This window comes from Nymphalis io, chromosome 2 (assembly GCF_905147045.1).
Source record: "Nymphalis io chromosome 2, ilAglIoxx1.1, whole genome shotgun sequence".
Lineage (NCBI taxonomy): Eukaryota > Metazoa > Arthropoda > Insecta > Lepidoptera > Nymphalidae > Nymphalis > Nymphalis io.
The window spans coordinates 11056738-11083770 of NC_065889.1; the positions used below are offsets into that span (position 1 = coordinate 11056738).

At 33.8% G+C, this 27033-nt stretch overlaps 1 protein-coding gene across 1 annotated transcript in view; it reads left to right on the forward strand.

Annotated features, from left to right (window-relative positions):
• Positions 1 to 27033, forward strand: part of LOC126773304 (5-hydroxytryptamine receptor 2C) — a 65062-nt gene that overhangs the window by 32228 nt on the left and 5801 nt on the right. The window contains exons 5-8 of the mRNA XM_050494137.1: positions 11288 to 11416; positions 14286 to 14492; positions 18630 to 18799; positions 21611 to 21737. Of these exons, the coding sequence (XP_050350094.1) occupies positions 11288 to 11416; positions 14286 to 14492; positions 18630 to 18799; positions 21611 to 21737 (633 nt within the window). The remainder of the gene's footprint in view (positions 1 to 11287; positions 11417 to 14285; positions 14493 to 18629; positions 18800 to 21610; positions 21738 to 27033) is intronic.

The window sequence follows — 27033 nt, forward strand, 5'->3', positions numbered from 1 at the left end:
ATTAAACTCTCAGTTACTACATCTTCTTTGGGAAACACAAGTTATAGCGAACAAACGCATTGACGCTGTCAAACGGAGTGTACTTTTGACACTGAATCCTTTGCGATATCTGTGTATAGCTGTGGAGAAAGTCAACTATGAATTGTGAGGCATGGAGACAGAAGTTCCGCATGTCGAAAGCAATTTATTATTCTTTTGACCCTTAACTTGGTTAAGGAGGGTTATATATGGCAACGTCAATTTATGACGTAAGATGTAATTATAAACATAAAAATAAAAACTCAGATTCCTTTATTCTGTATAAAGTATTAAACTTACTTATTGATTGTCATGAACGGTTCGAAAATGAAAATAGTTCAATCTGAGCGGAATCGGCGAAACTTTTTACTTTGATCTTTTTTTATCTTTTGCCTTATAATTCGTGTCGTTTGGTGCTAAAAGAAATCACACAAGTACGCGTTTACTTTGTTAAATACTTGATAGTAGTAGTAAGTTAAAAAAATAGAGAATGAGCTTATCACACGTAGCTATATAGTACATCTTAAAAATACTGTTATTAAATATAATGTAAAATATATATTAAAAAAATATTTAAGTTTTTTGTATGAATATTTGATGTAAATAAAATAAGCTCTACCAGCGCTAGATGTTAAATTTATGGTATTATTTTATGGTAGTACTAGGATGGTAGTAGTAGGACAGAATAGTAGGAACCTAATAGATAGAACAAATTGTTTCTGTAAGAATTGTTAGTAAGCCAGAGTAATTATTGACACGGATTTTACGTCATAGATCCCATGGTTAATGGCGCATTGTTACCGTAAGGTGTGTCTAATATTTTTTTGTGAAATGATTAACACTAAGCTAATATAATCACACTTTATTACACTTCACAATTAAGATTACACACTACTTATGTAATGGTAAAACAATTCCGTGACCTCACTCGACCGATGCCTTGCAGAAAGTGTTCTGCCCAGACTCGAGCGATACCATTACGACTCTGTCGAAAGCGCACTGAAGTTCTGCTGAACCACACCGGCGTCAAGTTCACAACCGTTAGTGCGCCTTTTGTTCCGTTGAATGTCCGTACGATTGACCGGCTGCGACAAATACATTTTTTCTTGATCGGTCCTTGAGCATACATAATTTTGTATAAAGCAGAAATACAGTAATGTTAAATCTGTCAAAACCCATTCTCTTCTACTCAATGGATTAAGACTCGGAAAAATCAATCGGAAAATTTGTCGATTCATTTATCCTTAGCTTAAAAAAATAATGGGCACCGTAAATTCAATGGCCGCTATTCGTTAACAAATAAACACGACGCTTAACACGACACCTGTGACTCGAAGTACCTTCTGAGTTTTGTACACGAATGAACCCTTTTTTCCATTAAACTGAATAATGAAATATAAATTGGTCTTTTGTGATTTGGCCTCACAATACCTAATTCTATTATTTACATAATTTATATGCGGCTTTCAAAATGTAAAAATAAATTTGAGAAATAATGGTAATTTCAGACATATATATATATATATATATATACTCCTTAAAGAGTTCTTACAAGTATATACATTTATGTATATAAAACCCTTAGTTGAACTTGAACTCTCCAATCACACTTATTTACTGTTAGAAAATAAATGATATCGTATATTGAACTTTGGCAATGGCCCCTGATTAATGCCGGGAATTATTCAGTTTGCCCGATCAAGTCGTTTGGACCTTAGCCAGAATATATTTGAGACACGTAGAGGTAATCAGACGGAATGGAAATCATTACATAATATTGTACTTAGGATTTCGAGAAGTGTGATGAAATAACGATAATGGTAAAAATATGTGCTGTTACAGGAACTACTGCGTAGATGCGACTATGGTGATATTTTAATACGTTTCTTGACTGTGTATATTTTGAAGCCATTCTTAATCGCTTCATTTGTTTTTATTTTCAACTATATACTTTTATTTTAAAATATACTTACAATTCTTCTGATCAAAAATTAATCAAAATTCGAGCTCACGTTATTGAATTATCCGTTTGTGCAGTAAATGCAATAAACAACTTCAGATTAGACACTAGCTTTGCGTCGCGTTGATTACTCGGACGCCGTTTTAAATCCTGGCTTAAGCTACACGTTTGTATGGTGTATTTGAATGTAGGGAAAATATTTAGATTAAAAGCGGGAAGGACAGACAGACTAAAGCTTTGTAGATTTGTTGTCGATTTAATTAATTTATATAGTATATAAAATAAATAAATTATTTAGGGAATATTGAAATAATTTTCTGTAGTTAACATAAAAATATATTAAAACTTCTGCTAGTATGGCTAAATGTAAGCCAGTCTGAGTAGGTCATTAGTCAATAACTTTTCTACCGAAACAAAGCAATACTTTGTACTCTTGTGAGCTGGTTTGTGTATGTGTGAGTATCAAGAGACGTTATAACGTATTAAATTCAAAACAGTTGGAGTGATTAATCCTAGGAGGTGACCACTCCCCATCAGGTGGTCTATTTGACCATCTTTTGATACTAACAAAGAAGCTGATTTATTTTCATTTTGTGAAGCTGAATACGTATTTTATGTATGCAATCTCTTTTCAAGATCAAAATATATTATGCCAAATGTCATTTTAATTTATCTTTTAATCAATAGATGGTGTTAGATGTATTTTACGTCGCGCTATAACAATGTTTTTTTATAAGTACTTAATAAATTTTGTTAATTTATAATGAGAGAGACCAATTACACTATCTGACCAGCAGTACATATTCGGTGGTTTTATTTATTGTAAAATTAGTACAGTACTACCGAGTAACCCCAAACACCTTTCGTGTATACAGTAACAGCCTGTTAATGTCCCACTGCTGGGCTAAGGCCTTCTCTCCTTTTTGAGGAGAAGGTTTGGAGCTTATTCCTTTCGTGTATCTTTCTATTATATTGATGAATTTTAATCGTTCGATTTGCCTGCGTATGTTTATTTTGAGGTTATTATATTAATACTAGAAAAACCAATGCTTATACTAAATAATGTGATGAATAATTTAAAAAGGAAATTTAAATTTTAGTGAAAAATAATTTAATGTATTAAAAAATAATTAATTAAGCTCTTCTCGCGTATTTTTAGTAAAATTACGTAGTTAATACAACCACTGAATCGTGTACTTTGTATTGATAATCAGTGTTTCAATTAATCATACAAAGTTTACTCAGACACGCTCCAGTAATTTAGCAATTTTAGCAATCTTTGGTTGAGATTTGTGTTTTAACCACTTTGCTTTGGTGACTTTGTTTCAACCTAAAAATCACAAGGTATCTTTGTGTAAAATCCTTGTCCTAACAGGATATGGGCCCTTTCTTTGCAATGTAATTTTCAAGTAGCTGCTTTATTATTCACTAGTATTCGCCCACGGCTTTGCCCACATGTTTGGGAGAAAGGGGTGGCTATTAGGTATGAGAAAGTAGCCTAATTCCATTTGTGGGGATCAATCTTGCTTTTCACCAAATTTTATTAAAATCGGTTCAATGGTTCTTGAAAGCTTAACAAACACAGAGTTATTTTCGAATTTATAATATTAGTATACATTCGTTAATAAATCAATCCTTTAAATCTCCTCAGGCTCGTTGATCGTTAGTTTGCTGAACCTATCTTTTTTTTATCGAGATTTGTAGCATCACAATCGAAATCTTAGGATTAATTTGTTCCTTTTATCATAATGAAATTCCACAAACAACACAAATTGGTCAACATAATAAATACATATTGATATTTTACGATCTACTAGTATTTATATGACTTTATGTTACAACCCGATGACGATATACTTTACTAGCTAATCGGAACGGTTCGGCAGATAAGATGAAATGTATTTTGGATAGAATTCGCGTAAAATCCGTTCTTAGTGAGCGTCTAAGTCGGGGAAAGAAAAAAATCGCTTTTTGGTAAGAGCACGTGACAATTATAATAAACGTTACAGTTGTATAGATATCTTTAACGTAAATTTATTTAAGTTATTAGAAGCCTTACAAAACTGTATTTTTCATTAATATTCTTATCGTTTTTTTTGTTCTGCTTTTTAAATTACTTGTTTAATAACTTGTCCTTGTTAGGTTCACTCCATGTTTCAATGTAAAAGTGGAAAGTTTGTTATTTTATTATCAGAAATTTATGTATTATGTTATGCTTTTCCGAAAATAAATAAGTAAATAAACTTTTTTTTTTACTATTAATAGGCCAGCGTTTGACCGTTGACTTGCCTGATGTTAAGCATCGACACGGTCTAAGATGTAGCACGCTTACCTATAAGAAACCTGTTTACTCTGGATTTGAAGATACCAACATTGTATCTATCGGGAAAAACGGACTCAGGCAAAGCATTCCAAAGTTTCGCAGTGCGAATGATGAATGTAGACTCAAAGCGCTTCGTACGTAGGCGGGAAATTTCCACTGTGTACCTATGGCGCTTTGGTCGCGTTTGCCTGGCCGTCCGATAGTAAAAAGGGGCTGGAGGAATCAGTTCATGTAATTCCTGAGCACATTCTCCGAAATGTAACCGATAGAAGACTGACAGTGATGCAACTACACGTCGATGTTCCAGACTTTGGAGCCTAGACTCGACCAATGCGTCGTCTCCTATCAACCTTCTGGCATGCCTCTTAATCAACTCTAGAGCCTGAAGGTGGTTCTTGGCAGAGCCATCCCAAAGGTGAGAGCAGTACTCCATACATGACCTCACTTGTGCTTTATATAAGTTGAGCAGTTGTTCTGGAGTAAAGTAATGTCTCAATTTGGAGAGGATACCAAGTTTTCGAGCGGCTATTTGGGCTTTGGACTCGATAAAAGAGCCGAAATTTAGAGTCGACGTGAGAGTAATGCCAAGAAGGTCAAGATGGTTAGTTATAGGTACAGATACATTTCGGAAGGAGGGGGGTAGCTGGAATTCCTTCTTTTTGGCGGAAAACAAACACGCCTGCGTCTTAGATGCATTGAACTTGACCAGATTGGCATCACCCCATTCTTACACTGCCTTAAGGGTCACGCTCAGGCGCTCTACCATAGCCTCTCTCTGAGCCTGGGTTTGGGCCTCACTTACTCGCGCGTTGGACTTGTAGCTCTCGACAACTGTGCAATCATCTGCATACCCATGGATACCAGGCATCAGCAGATCATTAATGTGCATCAGAAATAGTGTCGCCGAGAGCACTGGCCCCTGGGAACACCGGCATTTATAGCCATTTGATCCGAAGAGTGGCCATCAACCACTACTCGTAACGATCGATTCCTCAGGAAGTCAGAAATCCATGCACATAGGCTAGCAGGCAGGCCATATGCAGGAAGCTTGCTGATAAGGCCATCATGCCAAACCCTATCAAAGGCCTTCGAGATATCCAAAGAAAGAGCAAGTGCCTCCCCGTGTTTCTCGATGGACTCACTCCAGATGTGTGTGACGTACACCAGAAGATCACCTTTTGCGAGTCAACGTCAGGTACTCGTGTAGCACCAAGGACCAGCTGGGTAAGATCTAACGCTAAGGCTAGCCTTCGCGTCTCTAACCCAGCATGGTCAGTTTCCTGGTATGGAAATAGCCACTCCTTGTGGTGGGCATTAAAATCCCCCAGAAACACCAATTGGGCTGTGGGGTACAACCGTTGAGCCGCATCAGCCGCCTCACTGAGGTATTCTGTGAGCCTTGTTGTCTTTTGATTCCCGCTTTGCGATCAGTAGATACAGGCATACAGGATTTTTTCCAAAGCCGTGTCTACCAAAGCCCAAAGTACAGAAAATGTGGTGTCTTCAAATCGCTGGAGACTCCGAAAGCAGATGTCATTCCGGACGTAAATGAATACGCCTGCTCGTGATTTAAAATTGTTCTCCAGGGTATACCCTGGGTAGGAAAGATACGATACGTCGGACGGGCAACCAATCTGCGTCTCCGTAAGAAACAAGAGGTGGGGTTTCTCAGTCTCAAGGCGGTAGTGGACTGGCACGATAATAGAGTGCAACCCTCTAATGTTGCTGAGGTGCACTTTAAGCCAGAGGGAGTGCAACCACTGTGAAACTTTCCTCTTCTTTTGTTTCTTGGCTATTTGCTGCAGAGTTTAAAGGTAGAGAGTCGAAAGTAGAACGAGGCGCCATGCTGCTAAGACACGATGATACACACAAGGAATATCGCGCACACTGATGGGGGACTAGGCTGGAGACTGCGGGGACGCCCGAGCCTCCCCAAGGATATCCATCGGGCCCTTTCATCTGGTCGCCGACCGGCACGATGGCGCAACCTCGGGATTTTTCGACAGTTGGCGGGGCAGCCTTTTGTGAGTGACTAGTAGTGGCTCACTACTTAGGCCCCCATCTATCTGCGGTCGGCCAGCAGTGCATTGTGCCTCGGATCCCGCTACCCTCCACGACTAGTCTCCCAATGTTGCGATTCCAGTATGTATTGTTTTCGAGCTTTTGCAGGGACGCAACTGTTCTGACCCGACTCTCAGAATGGTGTCACCTGACATCGTATCGGAACACAACAGCATTGTTTGGCGATACGGCTTTGCCCGGTGGGTGGTCACTAAACATGGCTGAAGCCTACCACCAGTTAGGTTGTCACCTGATTTGCACCACCCAGGGACCACGTGTGGAGTTACAAATTAGGGTATTCTCCCTCGGACGAGGGTGACTCAGTCCCCAAAAAAACTGTGAAAAATTTCAAGTCAATCAAAAGTCAAAGGGCGGATAATTTAGGAGATCTCGTGATGAGTGGTATTTCGCTTATACATATATAGATTAGGCTTTGCCAATACTTTAACAATGGATGAAATATTTTCATACTTATCAATGTCATGTACATTAATTATATATTAATATAATATACATATAATGAAGTAACGATTAGCGAAGTCATGTCTATATTTTATTTACTAATACGATTTAGGTGAACGGTTTGTTTGTTTGGACACACCGATCTCGAGGTCTACTAGTCCTTATGGAAAAAATATTTCGCTTTGAACCACGATACAGTAATGTTTAACTAAGATGGTACAGTATGGAACAGCTTAAGGCATTGTTTAATGTTTAGCTGTGTATGAAATATACAAGTAAATATATATCTTACAGCAGCAGCAGACATCACTTATAAAACAAGCGAATCAAATGGAAAAAAATAATTATTTTTTGAATAGGCTTATTAGAGCATTTTTAAATCCTCATGTTACAATATTGAATTAAATGTAAAACTACCAACGCTTCGGAATATAGATTCTGCCGAGAAGAACCGGTAAGAAACTAAGTAATAATTAATCTTTTCCACCATTATTATTATTATTATTATTAAACAACTTCATTGCACGCTCACAAGGAAAAAGAAATAAGACAAATACAAGTAAAAAAAAGAAGAAGAAAAGCTCAAGAAAAGCCATGCTATATAAACATAATTGCGGAGCTCAACAGGATGCATGCAAAGGGCGGTCTTATCACACAAGTAGTAATCTCTTCCAGACAACCCTGCATTAAGATACATGCAGGACCTAACCGGCGACTGGCATACATAGACATATATAAACATGTATACAATACATACACAAACATACATTACACCATTTTAATTAAAAAGACATATCCTGCTTGGATATTAACAAGTACTATCTCCATGATTTTTTATTATTTATATATAATAATGTATATGAATAGTATTCCTCATTTATCAAAGTTTTCTTATAGTAGCTATATTTATACAATAATATATACAAAAATAAATAAACATGCGCTGAAGTTTACATAATATATAATTTTTTAATTTTTTGACCTAGATAAAAGCTTAGTGTGATAAGGATTCAAGCTGTATTTGAAATGCTCGATATGTTTTACATCAATTCATAAATATATCCATAAATTACAAGTTTTTCGTATTTGGAAATATATTTGGCAATGTTGCATCAGTTGGATAAGTTTTTATATGTTTACCTGAAGATAAATTATTGTTTGAAAATAATATATGGGAACGAATTTATTGCGAAAGATTCTTTTACTCTTGAAATACGAATATTTTCATTTATAATTTTTTAAAGTTTACAAAGGTATCGTCGGATTTTATTTGATTTGTTCAATGCTTTAAGACTGCAAAATGAAATCGTTTGGATATCGTTTGAAAGTGTACTTTGATATCGAAACTCCGGTAATGGTATAATACTCGCGACCAGCCCGGTTTCACACGATGCCATTAACTAATAGAGAAAAAGTAGTAAGATTAAAAAAGTACGGAGTAGGTTATTATTTAATTTAATATTATATTGTTTCTATGTATCAACTAAGGTTTAGCCAGCGATAGCCTTGTAATCGTACCAAAACTGTTTTTTATGTGCCATCATAGTTTAGCCGTTATGTACAAAATAATTACAAATTATATCCAAAAACGTTTCTGAAAAACTAGCTTTTTAATTAACGGTTTCAAAGAATATCCTATCTTGCTCTTAATGACGAGCCGGTTGGCCTGGTTGGTAGATACTTGCCTTTCACGCCGAAGGTTGTGTGTTCGATTCCCACCTAGGGCAGACATTTGTGTGCATGAACATGTCTGTTTTGTCCTGAGTCTGGATATAATTATCTATATAAGTATGTATTTACAAAAGAAAAGTAGTATATGTAGTATATCAGTTGTTTGGTTTCCATAGCACAAGCTCTGCTTAATTTAGGATCAGATGGCCGTGTGTGAATAATGTCATGATATTATATTATATATAAAACACGAATAATATTGCTAAAGCAAAATAGAGTGCAACAACGCCGCTTCGTGTTAGAAACGTCCAAAATGTGTTATTGTTTTGTATCCAGTCATCGACGTCTTCTTTGATTTGTTATATATATTTATAAATCCTGGACCTGGTAAGTGATAAACAACGCTCATAGACATTAGCATTGTAAGAAATGTTAAGCATCGCTTACATCGTCAATAAACTAAGATGTTATATTTCTTGTGCCTATAATTACACTGGCTCACTCACCCTTCAAACTGGAACCCAACAACACCAAGTACTGCTGTTTTGCGGTAGAATATCTGATGAGTGGGTACTACCTACCCAGACACAAAGCCCTAGCATCAGTAATAAAAATATACACTGAGACACTTATTATTGATAAGGATATTAGTATATAATAAAAAATAAAATAAAGTAACATACTGTGAACATCCCACTGCTGGGCTAAGGCCTCCTCTCCGTTTTTGAGGAAAAGGTATGGAGCTTATTATTATTAGTATATAATATATTTTCAAAAATACTGACTGCATTGAATCATATCCATTATAACTTGCTAAGGTTTTCAAGGAAGAATACAGCCGCGTTGACTATATTTTGTTCGTATAAAGAACAACATTGTAGTTTGTATAATATACTCTTGTTCCTACGGTATTATCACATAGTAATATTAAAGTACATCGTAACACAATGGTATGGCTAACATCAACTGTATAAATACAAAAGCCTTTATCTTCGTTTCACAATAGGAAAAGTTTGCAAATTCATGCAGTGACGGGACAAGGGGAGCTAATGACTCTGCGAAAGCGATATGTTGTAATTTAAGTGAAGTTTGCTGATGTTCACAGAGTATAAGCTTTATTCATAAAGTTTACTAAAAATATACTTCACCAAAATTTAATGTTTAGCATGAGTAAGCCTTTAAATATAAGCTCCATTAACAACTGTTAAAGTTCTACTGCTACTTTACCTAACTGCCCATAACTATTAGATCGGTATGGGTCAGCCCTGATCCAACCGTGAACTTTGCTTTGTAAATTCAGTGGTTTCCATTCGAGGAGTTTTATTTTACCATCGGTCATTAGTCTTTCGAAAAACGTTGCTCGCCCATTGCCTCTTCAGCCTGCCAGCTAAAAGTTCGTACGAGTTTGCTCCGCTATCTTTCTTCATTTACAGATTCATAATGATTTACGTAGCGGAATATTAAGTTCGGCTCCTTCTATTCTATATACCTTTCATTCATATCTACTTGATCTTGAGAGCGCATCTTAAGGACGTATTTTCTTTATTTATGTGTAATAATAATTAATTGAATAATTATTATATACTCGGTGAAATCTAAAACTAGAACTTAAAAGTCGTATAGCGATAATTGTACTGCTGATATTTTCCTTGTAAGGTGAAGACAATGCTTTACACAGCCAGCCAACCTAGCCTAGAAGCATCTTATATTATAGTGCACATATGTATGTGTATGTATGCAAATACAGGTTCGTTATCTATACAATATACACAAGTATGATTATCTAGATAACTATTTGCCTAAAATATATTCTCTTTTAATTTTTTGGAAATATATAAATTTTAAATATTTTTGAGACTATGTTGCAAAAGTAATTAAGTAAGTATTATATTACGTAATAATGCATATAAATTGGATTCGATGTTAAAACATTTTGTAATTAAGATATTCGAGACAAAAGAAAGATTCACGAACATACTCTTCAAATTTTGTGTCTCCACAAATATGACTCAATACAATAACATGCAAATGGAAAGCTAATAAGTTAATAAGGTCACATCTTATTATACTAAGAAAGAAGTAAAGAATACTTTTTTTTATATGCAAGGCAGACGAGCGATTGCGTCAGTTAATAACAATAAGATTGATATGATATCCAATCTAGACTTAATGATGTAGTATTAATAAATAGACAATATACTTCTAACATAATCTGAACAAATAAATCTGTTATGGCTGTTATTCTACTGACATTAATAAAAAATAATGTTATATATGTTACAAATTACTATGAGACGTTTTTTTCATAATAGGAAAATATCTCAAAGTACATATCAGGGTTATAACTAATCTAAATGAGCGTTTCAAGCAATTAAAAAATGAAAAAATATATATATCAATGCATCACTTCCAACACTGTCCCCTCCCGAATACCGAGAGCGGTACACTTTGGCATTATGAGAAAGTACAGAATCGCTTACGTAGGCTATACTAACGTGTCTCTAGCAAACCTGCTTTAGTAGGCCTTCTTCAGCTCAGCACTGACTCATCTATGGCGGTAGAAGTTCCGATGAGCAGATCTGCTTATATGTCCAGTTAACTCTAAATTTATTTTTGTTGCAAATGATACTATTGAGAGTTAAAAGTATCGATATACTAATTCAATCTGAAACTGGAAAATATATGTAAAATCTTTAGTGAGAATATTTAAATTGTACATCAAATGTATACTATGTACAACTTATTGTATATATTTGTATATAGAGAAAAAAATTATGTTGTCTTTTTTATAGACAATGTGGAGGCTTCGATAACGGGTCATTGCAGTGCGTCAGGAGGCTGGGAGCCAGGAGTTCACCAGATCTCTCACCAGGCACTAACGTATCGAGGCAGCTGACCTGGAGAGTTACTTCCACCACACGGTAAATATTACACTGAAGTCATAACCAATATAATCACTATAGCATCTTCTATGATTTGTCCTGACTCGGTCGCATGACGCATCCGTCCTATCCATCATCATTATCGCCTTTAGAGAGCTCCCCCTCACTGGAAATACCCTCACTTTTTTTTTGCTATCCCAAACATTTGATAAATTCATCCATCTGTGTTTACCCTATTATTGTTTATTCTACCACCAGATATAAATAATTTGCAACGATGATTCACTTCGCCTCCACAAATAAGGTATATATTAATGGATAAAATAAATGTACATTATAATCAACGAAAACCTACAAAATCCGTGCTTTTTATCATTTATATTGAACAAATCTAAAAATAATAAAAATATTAAGTTCTAATTTATTATTTGATTCTTTTATAAATATTTTATAATTTAATTTTGCTGGCTCTAGATGCTTTTTTAACATAAACTTTATTATTAAATATCCGATATAAACCGATATCTGCGTGATATTATTACGGAATTGAATACTTTGTTCAAGGAAGGATTTATTGACTTTGAGAAATCGGAAACTTTGTGCTACAACGTTATCTCAATTTCTCGTATTTACTAAGGATGTTTGTACGACTGCTTTATAAAAACAATCAATAACATTGTGGATATACCTGACACTATTTGAATGGACCTCGTTGGTCTAGTGGCTTGATGCCGCAGACTCGGTGGTCCAAAGTTCAATTCCCAGGTCGGGCCAATACAAATTTATTGGATTTTTCTGTCTGTGTGGAGAAAATACTCAGTAGCAGCCCGGAGTCTGGAAGTTGGAAGTGTGTATCCTCCCGTGCCTCGGAAAGCACGTAAAGCCGTTGGTCCTGCGCCTGAATTCTGTCTGGTCGTATCGGATCGCCGTCCCATCGGATTATGAGAGTTAGGGAATAGAGACTGCACCTGTGTTTGCGCAAAAACTTGTGCACTATAATATCTCCTGCGCAGTTGGCTAATCTCTCTTAAGATTGGCCGTCGTGGCCGAAATCGGCCTATAATATATAGTATCGCTATACGGTATCGTAAGTATTCTTAAATTCTAAAATTTAAAATTATAATATATTATGTTTTTATTTTATTGGTGTGTTATTATTTTTTTATTTTTAATAAGAAATAGTTTATTTTCTCAAAAAAAAAAATATATTTATGCAATCCTGATGCAATATGAGATACATTTCATCTTATTGTATAAAAGTGATAAAAAAGAGCTCTTACACCTTATGTAATTGTACTTAAGAATCATAATAAAAAATAATTAATTCGTATTTTATGGCACTTAAGAGAAATATTACGATTTGATTACGTTACTGAAATTTTATTCGATTTAATCAATACGATTTGTGAAGTATAATTACATCACACATTCTGTTATTAAGTTATTTTTCATGTGTTTTGGTTTAATCCTAACTCCTTAACTAAGAAATAAATTTATTTAACTAGAAGCCGAGATGGCCTAGTGGTAAGAACGCGTGAATCTTAACCGAGGATCGTGGGTTCAAACCCGGGCAAGCACCACTGAATTTTCATGTGCTTAATTTGTGTTTATAATTCATCTCGTGCTTAACGGTGAAGGAAAACATCGTGAGGAAACCTGCATGTGTCTAATTTCATTGAAATTCTGCCACATGTGTATTCTACCAACCCGCATTGGAGCAGCGTGGTGGAATAAGCTCCAAACCTTCTCCTCAAAAGGGAGAGGAGGCCTTAGCCCAGCAGTGGGACATTAACAGGCTGTTACTGTACTGTACTGTTGTAACTCCTTAACTAATATTAAATGATATTAGTTAAGGTTAATGCATAAGTGAGATTGTTTGTTACGATTTTACGTCTCAACTGCTCAACCGATCATCATGAAATTTTGCAAAGATTCCAGGGGTATAAAAAAGAGTACCATTACCCCCTCACAAGCGGGAGGCAACTAGTACAATAAAAGTATTTTTTATACACGAGTAAATTCTTGTAATGAAACTTCTTTGGCTGCTTTGAGTTAAACATTTTAAGTTAAAATGTGAATGCAACATTTCTGTAGCGTTCTATTAAGGCTAACATTATAAATTTCAAAGTATTTCTGTTTGTAATCATTAAGACAAAACCACTGAACCGATGGTAATGAAATTTGACATAGAGACGGCAAAGGACATGGACATAAATTACGGGATTTATGAGAAAATACGAAATCAACGGGTAAAATAAATTTGTTGCGAATGGAGTTGCGGAGACAGATTGATAGTTGAATAATTTAATTATAACTGAAGCGTACATACAATTCACGTATATTGTACGCGTTTTTTGAATCATCGCGATTTTGAATCATATTTTATCTAAAGTTTCAGATACTTAGTAATGAGTAAAATAGTATCCTTGTCGCATTAAGAATTTAAGAATTACTAGAAGATGTGTTTGAAGACCGTTGTACTTTATTTAATAGTAATATTTACAATATTATTTAAATATTTTTTGATTTATATTTTACATTTTGTACATTCCGGCAATTTTGTGGAATATATGTTGATAATACCACTAGTTGGTAAGTAGTAACATTCACCTGTACACACTGATATCTAAATAAGTATAAATAACTCCTTATGCTGCGAATGCGTCACCACAATCCAAACGCTAGAATAAAGATAAGTGGGATTTACTCAGACGGAATTAAACCTGACCTAAAGTCCTGTTGACAATATCTTATATTATTCAACAAAACGTGAATCAGTTGTAACTTGAGAAACTTATTAAATTATAACAAATTGTAACATTGTTCATGCTCAGACTACAGATAAAATATAAAACATTCCTATTTGCGGCAGAATATTTAATAACTTTCAACTTTTATTTTTCACCAGGACACAACGTAATAAAATTGGCATGAGCGTATCTCAACCGCAATTGAGTTATATGAATGGTTGCGGCAACGGTACGGGGTCAGGGGCGATGAAGCGAGGCCGAGATGTTGCCACACAGACTCCTCCAAGCATAGCAGCCGAAACCAGACGAGCTAGACTGATTCCACTGAAGTTGACTCTAGCAGCACCGAACGCCCTATCTTTAAGGTTGGTACCATTAGGCTCTAAGGATACCTCTTTCTAAGTGCATGGTAATTTTGCATTATCAATGAAAATTGTGAAATTAAATGAAATGTATTTAGACACTTTTATATTTTTGTACACAATGCATAATTATGATGACAAAATTAATATGTGCTGCAGTTGTCGACGGCCATTGACCATTTGAACAGAGCTACATAAATAATAACATTATGATATTTAAATATTGATAATAACTAAGAAATAAATTGACGGACCGGTTGGCGTGGTTGGTAGATACTTGTCTTCACGCCGAAGGTTGTGGGTTCGATTCCCACCCAGGACAGACATTTGTGTGCATGAACATATCTGTTTATTCGAGGCTGGGTGTAATTATCTATATAAATATGTATTTACAAAAAAAAAGTTGTATATGTAGTATATCAGTTGTCTGGTTTCCATAGTACAAGCTCTGCTTACTTTGAGATCTGATGGCCGTGTGTGAGTAATCCCCAGGATATTTATTAATTTATTTATTTTAAATTTAAGAATATAATTGGTATGTACTCGAAACTCACCGTAGAAATCTATCGTGAAATATCAGAAAGTGATATGCAACATTGACCATAATAATTATTATAAAGAATGCACGCAACAAAATATCACCATAAGTCGGTTGCCAACATTTAACGCGTGAGTAATGAAGTGAGTTCTTACAGTATAGCACTGCTGTTAGTAGTTATTGCGTGCGCGCTTATTTAGCGTGTGAATGTTTGTTAAATGATTAATATTTGATGTAAATACGTTGAATTTTGATTTAAGATTTTCACCATATTTCTTAAATAAATTTATCATCCATTTCAAGAAGAAGGTAAACTAAGTATCATTACAAACTTTACTTGGTGGCTTTGTGCAAACTCGTCTGGTTAGATACTCATCAGATATTCAACAGTTTTCGATCGTTATAACAAAATTTGAACCTTAATATATTTTTTATTAAATAATAAATCTAAAAAATTATTTCACAAAACTGAAAGCTATTAATTCAACAATTATAATTTTTAAAAGGAAAATATATTTCTACAACTGCGTTATTTCCGGTACAAATGTAAGACGTCAACTATATATTTTTGTTATGTTGCTTAATGGATGCTGAATTAAGCGTCACCAATTGAGATATCGTTAATTGAAATTACATTTTATAGAAGAACCTTTTTTTTTAAACATTAGTAGACGTAAGACATTTTAAATTGAACCCTAATTTTCACTCGTGTGCTAGTTAAAATAGATTCAACCCCAAGGTTAACCTTGGGGTTGAATCTTGCTACATACCAAGTTTCATCGAAATCGGTTTTGTGGCTTAACCGTGGAAGTGTAGTATCATATAATATTACTATATACGGGTAAACAAAGCAATCAAACTTTAAATAATGTTAGTTATTTAATTAAAATTATTGTATATTATAATTTAATCCTAAACATTATTCAAAATAATAATATAAAACATTTATTGTTTGAGCTTAGTATAATATAATTTAATAAACCGTGAAAAGGAACAGCCTGATACTTCTCTTTTGGCCAAGGGCCTTCTTACATTTCGTGGAGGAGGTTTGGAGCTGCTCTAACGCTGTGTGCACATGGTGGGCTTGAATCCGTAATCTTCGGTCGTATCAGGTATATTCTAACCACTGGCCCATATCGGCTCGTCGCCATAAAATATACCGTATGTCATTAAGACTACGTGATATAATATATTGATAGTTCTTGCACGAATAAGTATTTAGTAAAAGAAAAAACGTTAACAAAATTTTAACCTTGAAATAGATTAATTATAACTTTGTTACTAATTAAGCGATACGAATGGTTCCCAGCATAAATACTTGAGCTTAATTTTGCGGTTTTGTTCCCAAACTATTCCGAATGAAGATTTAAATAACTTTTGTAATTATTGTCGTCGCTCGCTTTCGTTTCTATGTTTCTAATTAGTGTCAGAAAATTTGGATCAGTTCGTTTTATTTGACAAAATTGTAAGATTAATATAATACTAACCCAAAAAGGAATTTTAAGGAATATTTTCATTCTTTTTTAATTCAGAGATTGTAACTAAGCTTAAGCTTACAGTCATACCTAGTAGCTATTTCATTCATCAGATTAATATAAAAACTTAAGACACTTTTTTTATCGGAAGGTAGATGGACTACCTAAAAGTGGACTAAAAGGTGACCATCGCCTAGAGACATTGGCGTTATAAAAAATATTAATCGTCAATGCGCCAATAACATTGGGAACCAAGATGTAATGTTCCTATAATTATACTGGCTCACTCAACTTTCAAATCGGAACAAAACAATAGGTCACTATTTGTCGGTTGAATTTGGGATGGGTGTTACCTACCCAGACGGGTATGCTATAGCCGTATTTCAGAAAGTACCTTCGTCTGGATTAAATAGTTTACTATACATTAGCAACAAAATTACACATCAATGTTTTAAATTTCTGTTGTCAAATTATTAATTACATAAATTTCTCGTGTCACCAACAGTGTGTGCTGTGTGCGTAAAGTCGGAAATGTTCCTTTCTTGAAGACGAAACTCAAGGGATGTCGTGATTATTTTTAATGCCTCACCTTTGTTTAGATTTAAAGCTTTTATAGCAAGAGTTGCTCGTGATACAAAATATATCTTTTACAATAGTTAGCCAGCTACGCAATTTTGGTGTACCCTCGCTTTGTTACGTTCTACGTTTATTATAATGTAAAAATACAAGATAATATTTATATAGCATAGCCGAGATGGTGTAGTGGTGAGGATACGTTGATTTTAATCAAAAGTTTTGGGGTTCAAGACCGGAAAACACTATTGAATTTTTGTATGCTTAATTTTGTCATCAATTTGTTCTCGATCCTGAAAAATTTGCATTGCGGCAAAATGTTCCAAAAAAACCTACTCCTCAAAAAAAGAAGTGAAATCTTTTACAATATATAAGTTTTAACTTTTTTATGTTACTAATGATTAATATTTTTGGTTAATTACTGTCAAATTATTTAAAATACAGCTTAATACATTCACCTATGCACTAAAAGCTTTCTTATCTGCGCATACAAAATGAGGCATCTTTGACATTGAAATTAGAACCTTATCTACATATTGACACACACACACACACACAACTTGAGCGGATTCGTTACAGCCCGTTTCGAGATACACGAAATTAATTTATATATGTATATACAACAATACCTCATTTAATATAATAAAAAACTAAATTAATGGCGTCATTATACACCTACGCCATGCTAAAATGGTTCATTACATATTAAGTACCTACCAGGTTAAATCTATGGACAGAATCCATTGCCCTAGAGTAACTCTATTGCCAAAGCGATTTACGCAAACATATTTGTATTACAATTTTCTATTAAGGTTTACCATAAAACAGAAAATGTTTGAATAAAGTTTAGTATTTATTATTTAAAATACGCTGTACAGTCTTTTATATTTTGAATTACCATAATCGTGTTTATTGTTTAAGGGCATCCCTAACTTGAAAACTAATGACGTAATAAATTGAAGTTACTAGACCTAAGTAAATGCAATAACTTCAAAATAAAGAGTGTTTCATTGTCTTTACTTTATAAGGAAAACGTAGGGGAAAGTGTTTCCTATATGCTTTAATTTCTCGTTATTTAAAAAAAAATAAACAACACAGCAACAACAAAAAATAACAAAAATTATTATAAGTAAAGATATTTTATTGCTACGATAAACAGTTTTTTTATATAAAAGATGCAAAAATCAAACATTTTTGGACCTCATTTACATTACATACGTTCCATATAAGATTTTAATATCTAATAGGCATTTAAATAAAGAATATTTTAGGAAACAGCATTGATTTAACTTTTCTTCTTCTATATTTAAAACAATAATAATCTTAATTTTGAATTTAATTCAAACACGCAGATACTTTGTACGGGTGAATTATAAAATAACCAATATTAATACATTATTTGATATAAGAAATAGAAAAAAAAGAGGAATAATTTGTCAAAACTGTATCTGCGAAACGATAGAAGTCCAAACAATAATAAAACTGTTTTATAACAAAAATATATACGTTTAACAAAAATATATACGTTATAAGTTTCAAATTCCCTTGTAACAGATTCCTGGCTAACCGCAAAAAGGACAGGTCGCTGTCAGCGAACGCGGTTGCTAACGAGCAGAAGGCCACGAAAGTTCTTGGTCTCGTTTTTTTTACCTTCGTCTTGTGCTGGGCACCGTTCTTCCTACTCAACATATTATTCGCTTCGTGTCCAGCTTGTATAGTGCCAGGTAAGTTTATTATACAAATTATCATAATTATTATTAATTATTGTGGTTTCTATTACTAAAGGTTTTAGTAACATAATATGAGAGAAATAAGCTTAAATTGCCAATTTCACCTAATCACGAAAGGAAAATCGAAAATGAAACGTCAACGTTAAACCAGCCTCCGTCGTGGTCAAGTTGAAATAGCAAATCCATTCGTCCTGGCAATCGTAATTGAATCTTAAAACTGACGGTATCAAACATCAGAATCATTTTCTATTGACGTCAATAGTTCGTGTTTATTATTATTAACTATATAAGAGCTACAATAGACCAGTTGTTGGAAGATGATCATAGATCGGTTTATGTGCTTAATTTGTGCTTATAATTCATCTCTTGCTCGGCGATGAAGGAAAACTGCATGTTGCAGACGAAAATCTGCCACGTTTATCCAACCCGTATTGATCGACCGTTGCCGATCAGCGTGCTGGAGTAAGCTCCATACCTTCTCAAAAAGGAGGGGAGGCCTTAGACCACAATTAGAGAGGCCTTAGAATATACAATACACAAGTGGCAGAAATTCATTCTATAAATGCAGATGCCCTTACCACGTTTCCCTTCACCGTTGCTCACGTGGTTAACTATAAATCTGTTATAAGAACACACAGTCAGAGTCAGACAAACTTGGAGACGTTATTGCGTTTGTAGTAGTGAACGGTCAGCAGATAAATGAACAGATATTTTTTTATAATTGTGTACTTAGTATTACACATATTAAACGTAATTTTTAATCATTAATCTCCTCAACTTTAGACATTTCGTAGTAATTCTCTTTCCGCTATATTTTGCATACAACACTAAGTTTTGTCTCGGCTAATGTCATTATAGCATTAATATTCACTGTGACTTATTTTTTGCCGCGTAAGATATCACTAACCCCTGTATACTTTGGTATGTACTAATAAGTAAGTAAAGAATAATAAACAAAATGGCATCACACTTCTAACGCTACTTATGCGAGTTTTCGAGGCATGTGCTACTTAGCGCAAACTGGTTTAATCCGGTTTTAGTCACTATGTATTCCATTACAAACACAAAAACGTCTTCAAGCTAATTTATGTGTAGTTATATCCATAGAGCTATATAAGCCTTCATATTAGTAAATACATTTAAAAAACCAAAAGAGAATAAATATTTTAATTCGAAATACAAATAAGTAAAATACAAAGTAACAATGTAAGATGAACGTTAAATTAATGATTTCGAAAATGGAATCAAACTTTTTAATTGTATTTGGACATCGGTCACGATTCATTCTGCTATTTGAAATGTTAATTCCTCTGTTGTATTATAAGTTTTAATGGCTTCCAACCGAAATCTTTCTCGACTTTTCCCACCGCTAAGATTTATTTATTTCACAAAAGCCGTTATGAAATCGCTGTTTTAATAAATTATCTTTGTTAGCAATCGTTTTGTTATGAATTGTGTTTGCTTATATATTTGATATATGAATGTAAAAAGCAAAAAATATTTTTTTTCTCCTTTCTTTATATTTAAACTAAATTTGATTATAATGTTTTGTAAATAAAGACCTATTAGCATAAGTGAATTGTTGATATAATCTTTTAATAGTGAACAGAATTAATTGCAAATTATCATTAGGCTCTTAATGAAAATTTAAAGTTAGTTATCATCATTCATTTAAAAAAACATTTTTTTTTCACTATAATATATATCAGCGTAACTGCAATAATTATTTAGTTATAAGACTGATTTTATTGTTTTAATAAGTTCCAGGCTCCTGTTCGATTATTTAAGAATAATTATAATGTAAAATTAACGTTACGAATTATGTTATCTATCAAAAAAATACATTCACAGATTGCGCTGTTCAACAGCGCAATCTGTGAATATAAACTTTCTGGGAAGGGAAAGCGTAACACGCTTTCGGATTAATAAACGAAGCTTCGGAAATTATTGTGAAGTTTTCTTTTGAAAATCAAAGATGAGTAATCATGAAGATATCACTGACGTCACGCTTTTTATAAATACTACGGAAGGTTCTCAAAAAGATCTCGTTGGTAGCGTTCAGTCCACCTTCCATAGCAAGCTGTTACTCAGATACAGTAAAGTTAAATAAAAAAGAATAAAATAAGAGATGCTATGCTGTATCAGACAATTTCCATTAAAAATGCATGAAATAAGCAATTGTTGAATCTGCGGAGCAATAAATTTATACAAAATTCTATCTTGAAAGTTTTTAAGTTTCTTGCCAGTTTTTCTCGAGGGAATATATTACAGACTGTCCGTAATGAAACTAGTTTTAGTTTGAGGTCTTTGTAGTAAAAACCATTAAAATTTGTAAAACCTAAAATTGCATTCGCATTTTTACTTCTTGGTAGGTACCATCAACTCATCATATTATATATTTCTACCACTTACTATAAGGTGGCACTAGCGAGTCTTCCTACTTAATGCAAAATTAAAATGCCCGTAAATCTATTAATACGTTATACACTCCATCGTGAAAGTATATATTTTGAATGTCGGATTGGTTTTTATTTAATTATAATAAAAAGTGTAAACATTTAAATATATTCCTCAAAATAAAATAAAATTAAACACTTTATAATTTCAAATTTATTTTAGTCCAACAAAATGTATACATTTTTTATAACTTATATATACTACGAAAATACGAAAAACGATGTGAGGACCTTGGTCCTCAGTAAAGAGCTAAAAAGTATCAATAATACCACTTACGTATTACGATTAAAGTGTACTATAATATATAAAAATGTACGGACAAGACGCTTAAAACTCTTTATATTTCAGAGCATGTCGTGGACATCTGTCTTTGGTTGGGTTACGTGTCTTCTACCATCAATCCCATCATCTATACAGTCTTCAACAGAACCTTTAGAGCTGCCTTCTTGAGGCTTCTAAGGTGCCATTGTAGCAGGTAAGGCAAAATTTACACGTCTCAACTCACGCACGCAAACATACATAAATCATTTTAATTTCATCTCACACAGCCTAACATATATGCACACATGATATATCTATTTGAAGTATTTTACTTCTGTAGCACGCATTGTACGTCATATATCTCAAACTCACACATATAATCTTAATTTTCTCTTGGACAACCAAACACGCTTGACACATTGATATATATATTTCGAGTATTATATTATATATTGCATTTATTACAAGTTATATCTAACACACACATGTGCATAATTTTCAATTTTCTCGCACACAACTAAACATGCTTATACACATTGACACATTTAATTCGCGTAGTTAACATTTTATTTTTAAAAGCTCAACCAAGTTTATTTGTTTGTTTAAAATTGTTGTATTCAATATTAAATGTTAATTAAGCCGTTTACTCTTAAGCCCGTTTAAAGTATGTGACAATATAAATCGCTTAATGACCTTGTTATTTATGTTATGAAAATAACAAACAATGCCAAATTAAATAAAGCGGAAGGTTAATGTAAGCGTTAATTACAATTTCCTTGGTATTCAAGAGTTGTAAGTGAGCGGCCATTTTGTTTAATTTTGGAGGGGAAGATACATGGTTTCATTTGTTTTAAATTTGCCGCACACTAGATTTAAGTTAACGGCGGTTCTAATTAAATTTGAAGTGTCTTGAATTAAGTATTTTTTAGAGGTAAAATATTGAAATACAGTTTTATGAAAGTAAAGTAACAGCCTGTATGTCCCACTGCTAGGCTAAGGCCCCATTTCCTTTCTCAATCTTATATCTAATTCCACATATGTATGTGGCAGTTTGTCATTTGAAAAATGTGGGTTTTCCCACGGTGTTTTCTATCACCGCCAACACAAATTAAATACATGAAAATTCATCGGTGCTTGTCCAAGTTTGTATTCGCGGTCTTCGGTTAAGATTCACGTGTTCTAACCATTGGGACACCGGTTTAATGCATATTCTCTTTCATAGGTACTACATATAGTCTTAAGCTATAAGTTTTTTTCTTTTTTTTTTTAATGTTGTATTGTGTTGTTTTTTACAAATATTTGAAAAAAAATAAATTGGTATTATTTCTAAAATCTCTACTAACATCATAAAGATGATTTTTTTTTCGTATGTATATTGTTCCGTAACCATTTGGTTACGGAACAATATACATACGGGGTGGTTATAGGTATTAAAAGTTTACGTTACGAGCTTAAAGAGCGCAATGGTAATCACAAGCGTCTGCTAAACTCGAATATTGTTTGCTTTATGCAAATATTATAAGCGAGACTACCTCGTTGGTCTAGTGGTTGGTCTAAATGTAAGTCCTTTTAGGAATTTGGAAGAGTGTACACTCCCGTCCGTCGGAAAGCTCGTAAAGTCGTTGGTCTTGCGCCTGAACTCTTTCAGCTCATGTCGGATTGGCGTCCCATCGGATTATAAGAGTTAGGAAATAGAGAGAGCACCTATGGTGGGCACATACTTGTGCACTTTAATATGTCCTGCGTAGTTGACTAATCTTTCTTGAATTTGAGCTTGGATTCGTCGAGGCCTAAATCGGTCTGGAGGACATTATTATAAGCGAGAATCATTTCAGGCAACACGTGCGGCGCGGTCGGGATCTTATTTCTTAATAATTATGTATTAAAATGAAAATGCTTTTATAAACCAGTTAATTTTAAATGATTGGTTATTTTGTTTTGTTCACATAACGCCATATGGCATAATCGCACTACAAACCGGAGCACAACAATATTGAGTATGCTGTTTGGTATGTGCTGAGTGGGTGCCTACTCAAATGGGCTTGCACAAAAACGTACCACCAAGTGATTACAACTTATTTAATTTATCCGTAACAGCCTGTGAATGTCCAACTGCTTGGCTAAAGGCCTCCTCTCTCTTTTTGAGGAGAAGGTTTGGAGCTTAATCCACCACGCTGCTCCAGTGCGGGTTGGTGGAATACACATGTGGCAGAATTACAGTGAAATTAGATACATGCAGGTTTATTCACGATGTTTTCCTTCATCGTAATGCACGAGATGAATTATAATCACAAATTAAGCACATAAATATTCAGTGATGCTTCCCCAGGTTTGAACCCACGATCATCAGTGAAGATTTACGCGTTCTTACCACTGGGCCATCTCGGCTTTAATTTACCGAAATATAAATAGTATTACTGCAAATTTCATCAAGTTAGGGGGAGAGAGGGAATGGGCCTCTTACTTTCTTTTACTGCAAGTAATTATAGGTGATTAAGAATTTGATCCGCTTTACTATTATATTTTAATAGCTCTGTTATAATATAATGTAGTTTATTAAATCTTAAGCCGCACTTAAAACATTTAACTAAATAGCTAGACTAATTGAATTGTTTAGAGTAACCTAAAGTTAGTTGTCGCATCGTTGACCGCATTCCAAATCATTCTCAAAGGACTGTTTAGTGTTTGTTAGTCGTTTTGTTACTCAAACTTTGTAACTGAAAATAAACTATTATTGCTTATATACTTAAGTCCAAAATGTGGTTTCATGTTGTAAAATAAGGTTTTATTCTGCTATTCTTTTAATTAACTTCTTTTTTTATGATTAGTGTAAATTTATAGGGTCGAATTTCAGTGTAACCTTTCTACTTATAACGTATGTATATTATGTGTGTAACGTTTATTGAACGTTCCATCTATTTACTGAATCTAAGTAAATGTTTTATAAAGCAGTCAGGTATTTAGTAGCTATAATCAGGTGGGTAAGTAAGATATACGCCACACGTGCAAACTTCCGACGCAAAAATGTTTCACTTCTGCCACGTACAGTCAATGACACAGGTTATTTTTTTTCCTTATTTGTAAACATTTTTTTAATTGAAAACAATTATTTTCCTTATGTTTATTAAATAAAATGCCATTCAATGTGTTTACTCACTATTGCGAAACAAAAAACACATGGATATTATTTGATTGGCGAATCAATTTCGTCAAGTTTTCATTTTTTTTTTATTTATATGCGCCGGGATGGCAAATGACTCTACTCCACCTGATGGTAAGTGGTAGTAGAGTCCAAACGCGACGACGGCCGGTACAGTCGGGAAGAATGTTCTGTACTAGCCGTCCCCGCCTTGCCGGCCCGTAAGATGCTTCTTCACGCCTCGTTTGAAGGAACCCGGGTTGTAAGAGGAGGGGAACACGTGAGCTGGTAAGGAATTCCATTTTTTGGAAGTGTGACAAAGAAAGGAGTTGCCAAATTTCTTTGTGCGCGATGGAATTGATGTCACAGTTAGACGGTGACATCGAGAACCAGCTCGCGTGGACTTAAGAAGGAAGGGGGAAGCAGAATATTGATATCGTTAAAAAAACTGAATTTAATTTATTGAAAACTGATCATGGGACTGGCGGGTTGGCACAGTTGGCAGTGACCCTGCCTTCCGCTCCAGGGTTGCAGTTTCGATTCCCGCCTTCTGTATTATGTACATAAGTATGTGCTTATTTTATATACTTAAAATGACATTTCTAAATACGTATATTAATCGGTTGTTATCTTAAACAAATGTATTAAGTTGCCTCCCTAAAAACAAACTACAGGATGTGTTATATATTTTAATAACACACTCTGTTATTTGTTTGCTTTACTTATTAATTTTATAATCATTAATGTTTTAATTCTACCATTGATTTGGGAAGCAGCCTTTTAAAAGTGTACATTTAAAATGAAAGCATACATTTATTAAACAGTAGAGAGTAAAGATGCCTTAATATCGCTTTTAAAATAAAAACTTGTCTTAATTATTTTGAAGCGGATGATGCGAAACGCTTCTACTGATATAATAATATTATACACAACCATCTCCGAAACACTTCATTTTCTGGTATAATTTTGATGTATATAGGTTTAGTAGTTTTTACACCATGCACTTATTTTCATTTCATTTTCATTTTTCATTCTACTAAAACCGATAATCTTACGAAATCATATTTATTCGATATTTACAGTAAAAAATATATAATCCAATAAAAATTGAAAAACAAAAATAATTACAAAACATACGTTTGCTCATTTATTTATTTATTAGTATAGATATTTACGATTATTCAAAGTTCAGATCAAGAGTTATACTTTACAAATTGATTATTCACAATTTGTTTGCTAAGACTGAAGAGCTCATCAACGATTCGGTTGAAAGGTTTTAATTAATAGATATCTCGCTGAAGGTTACATTTTGATTGCTTTCTATGATTTTGGTCCGTCAGTGAATATTAATTAACAAATTCACGATGACATGAATAAAACATTTCGATTCGAAAGTAAAAATTTTGGTACAATGATGTTATGCGGCTATTTCAGTCAAAGGCTTAGATTCCTTAAATAATTTATAATAATTAAAATATCATTTTTCAAAGTGGTAAAGGTTTATTTAATTTATTACATACATGTTTATTTATTATTTGTTTAACTTAGAATAGAATTTTTTTTAGACAATAGGACGCCTTCCTAGTCGAGCATATGGGCCACCTGATGGTAAGTGGTCACAAACGCCCATAGACGTCGTTATTGTAAGAAATGTTAACCATCGCTTAAATCGCCAATGCGCCACCAACCTTGGGAACTAAGATTAGGGATTTGCTTAACTTGGGATAACAAGGCTCACTCACTTTTCAAACAACAATACCAAGTACTGCTGTTTTGCGGTAGAATATCTGATGAGTGGGTGGTACCTACCCAGACGAGCTTGCACAACGCCCTACCACCAGTAGATTCATTGTTCATTAATGTTCAATTTATTTACAATGTGTTTTTACAATTTCTACGCGTATTATTAAATAAACGATACATTAATTAAACTTTTAATTAGTTTTCGTTTTGATGTTATTTATGAGTAATTTGTTTATTGTAATTATACGTCATTTTGATAATGAAAATGAGTACGGATTTAGGCTATAATTATTATATTCGTTTTCGTACCTGTTGCCCGACTATGAAGGACAGTCTGGTTGGGTACTAGCTTATCACTTTATCTACCGTTACAAATTAATATAAATCAAACATATTGCTTTGTTTCGCCTTTCCAATAACAGGTACAAGGAATATAAGATCTTAGATCCTTAAAAAGAACTAAGTAGGTTACTGTGTGTACGTGATATAGCCGAGATGCCCCAGTGGTAAAAACGCGTGAATCTTAGCCGATGTTCGTCGGTTCAAACTCGGGCGAGCACCACTGAATTTTCATGTGCTTAATTTGCTATTATAATTCATCTCGTGCTTTACGGTGAAGGAAAACATC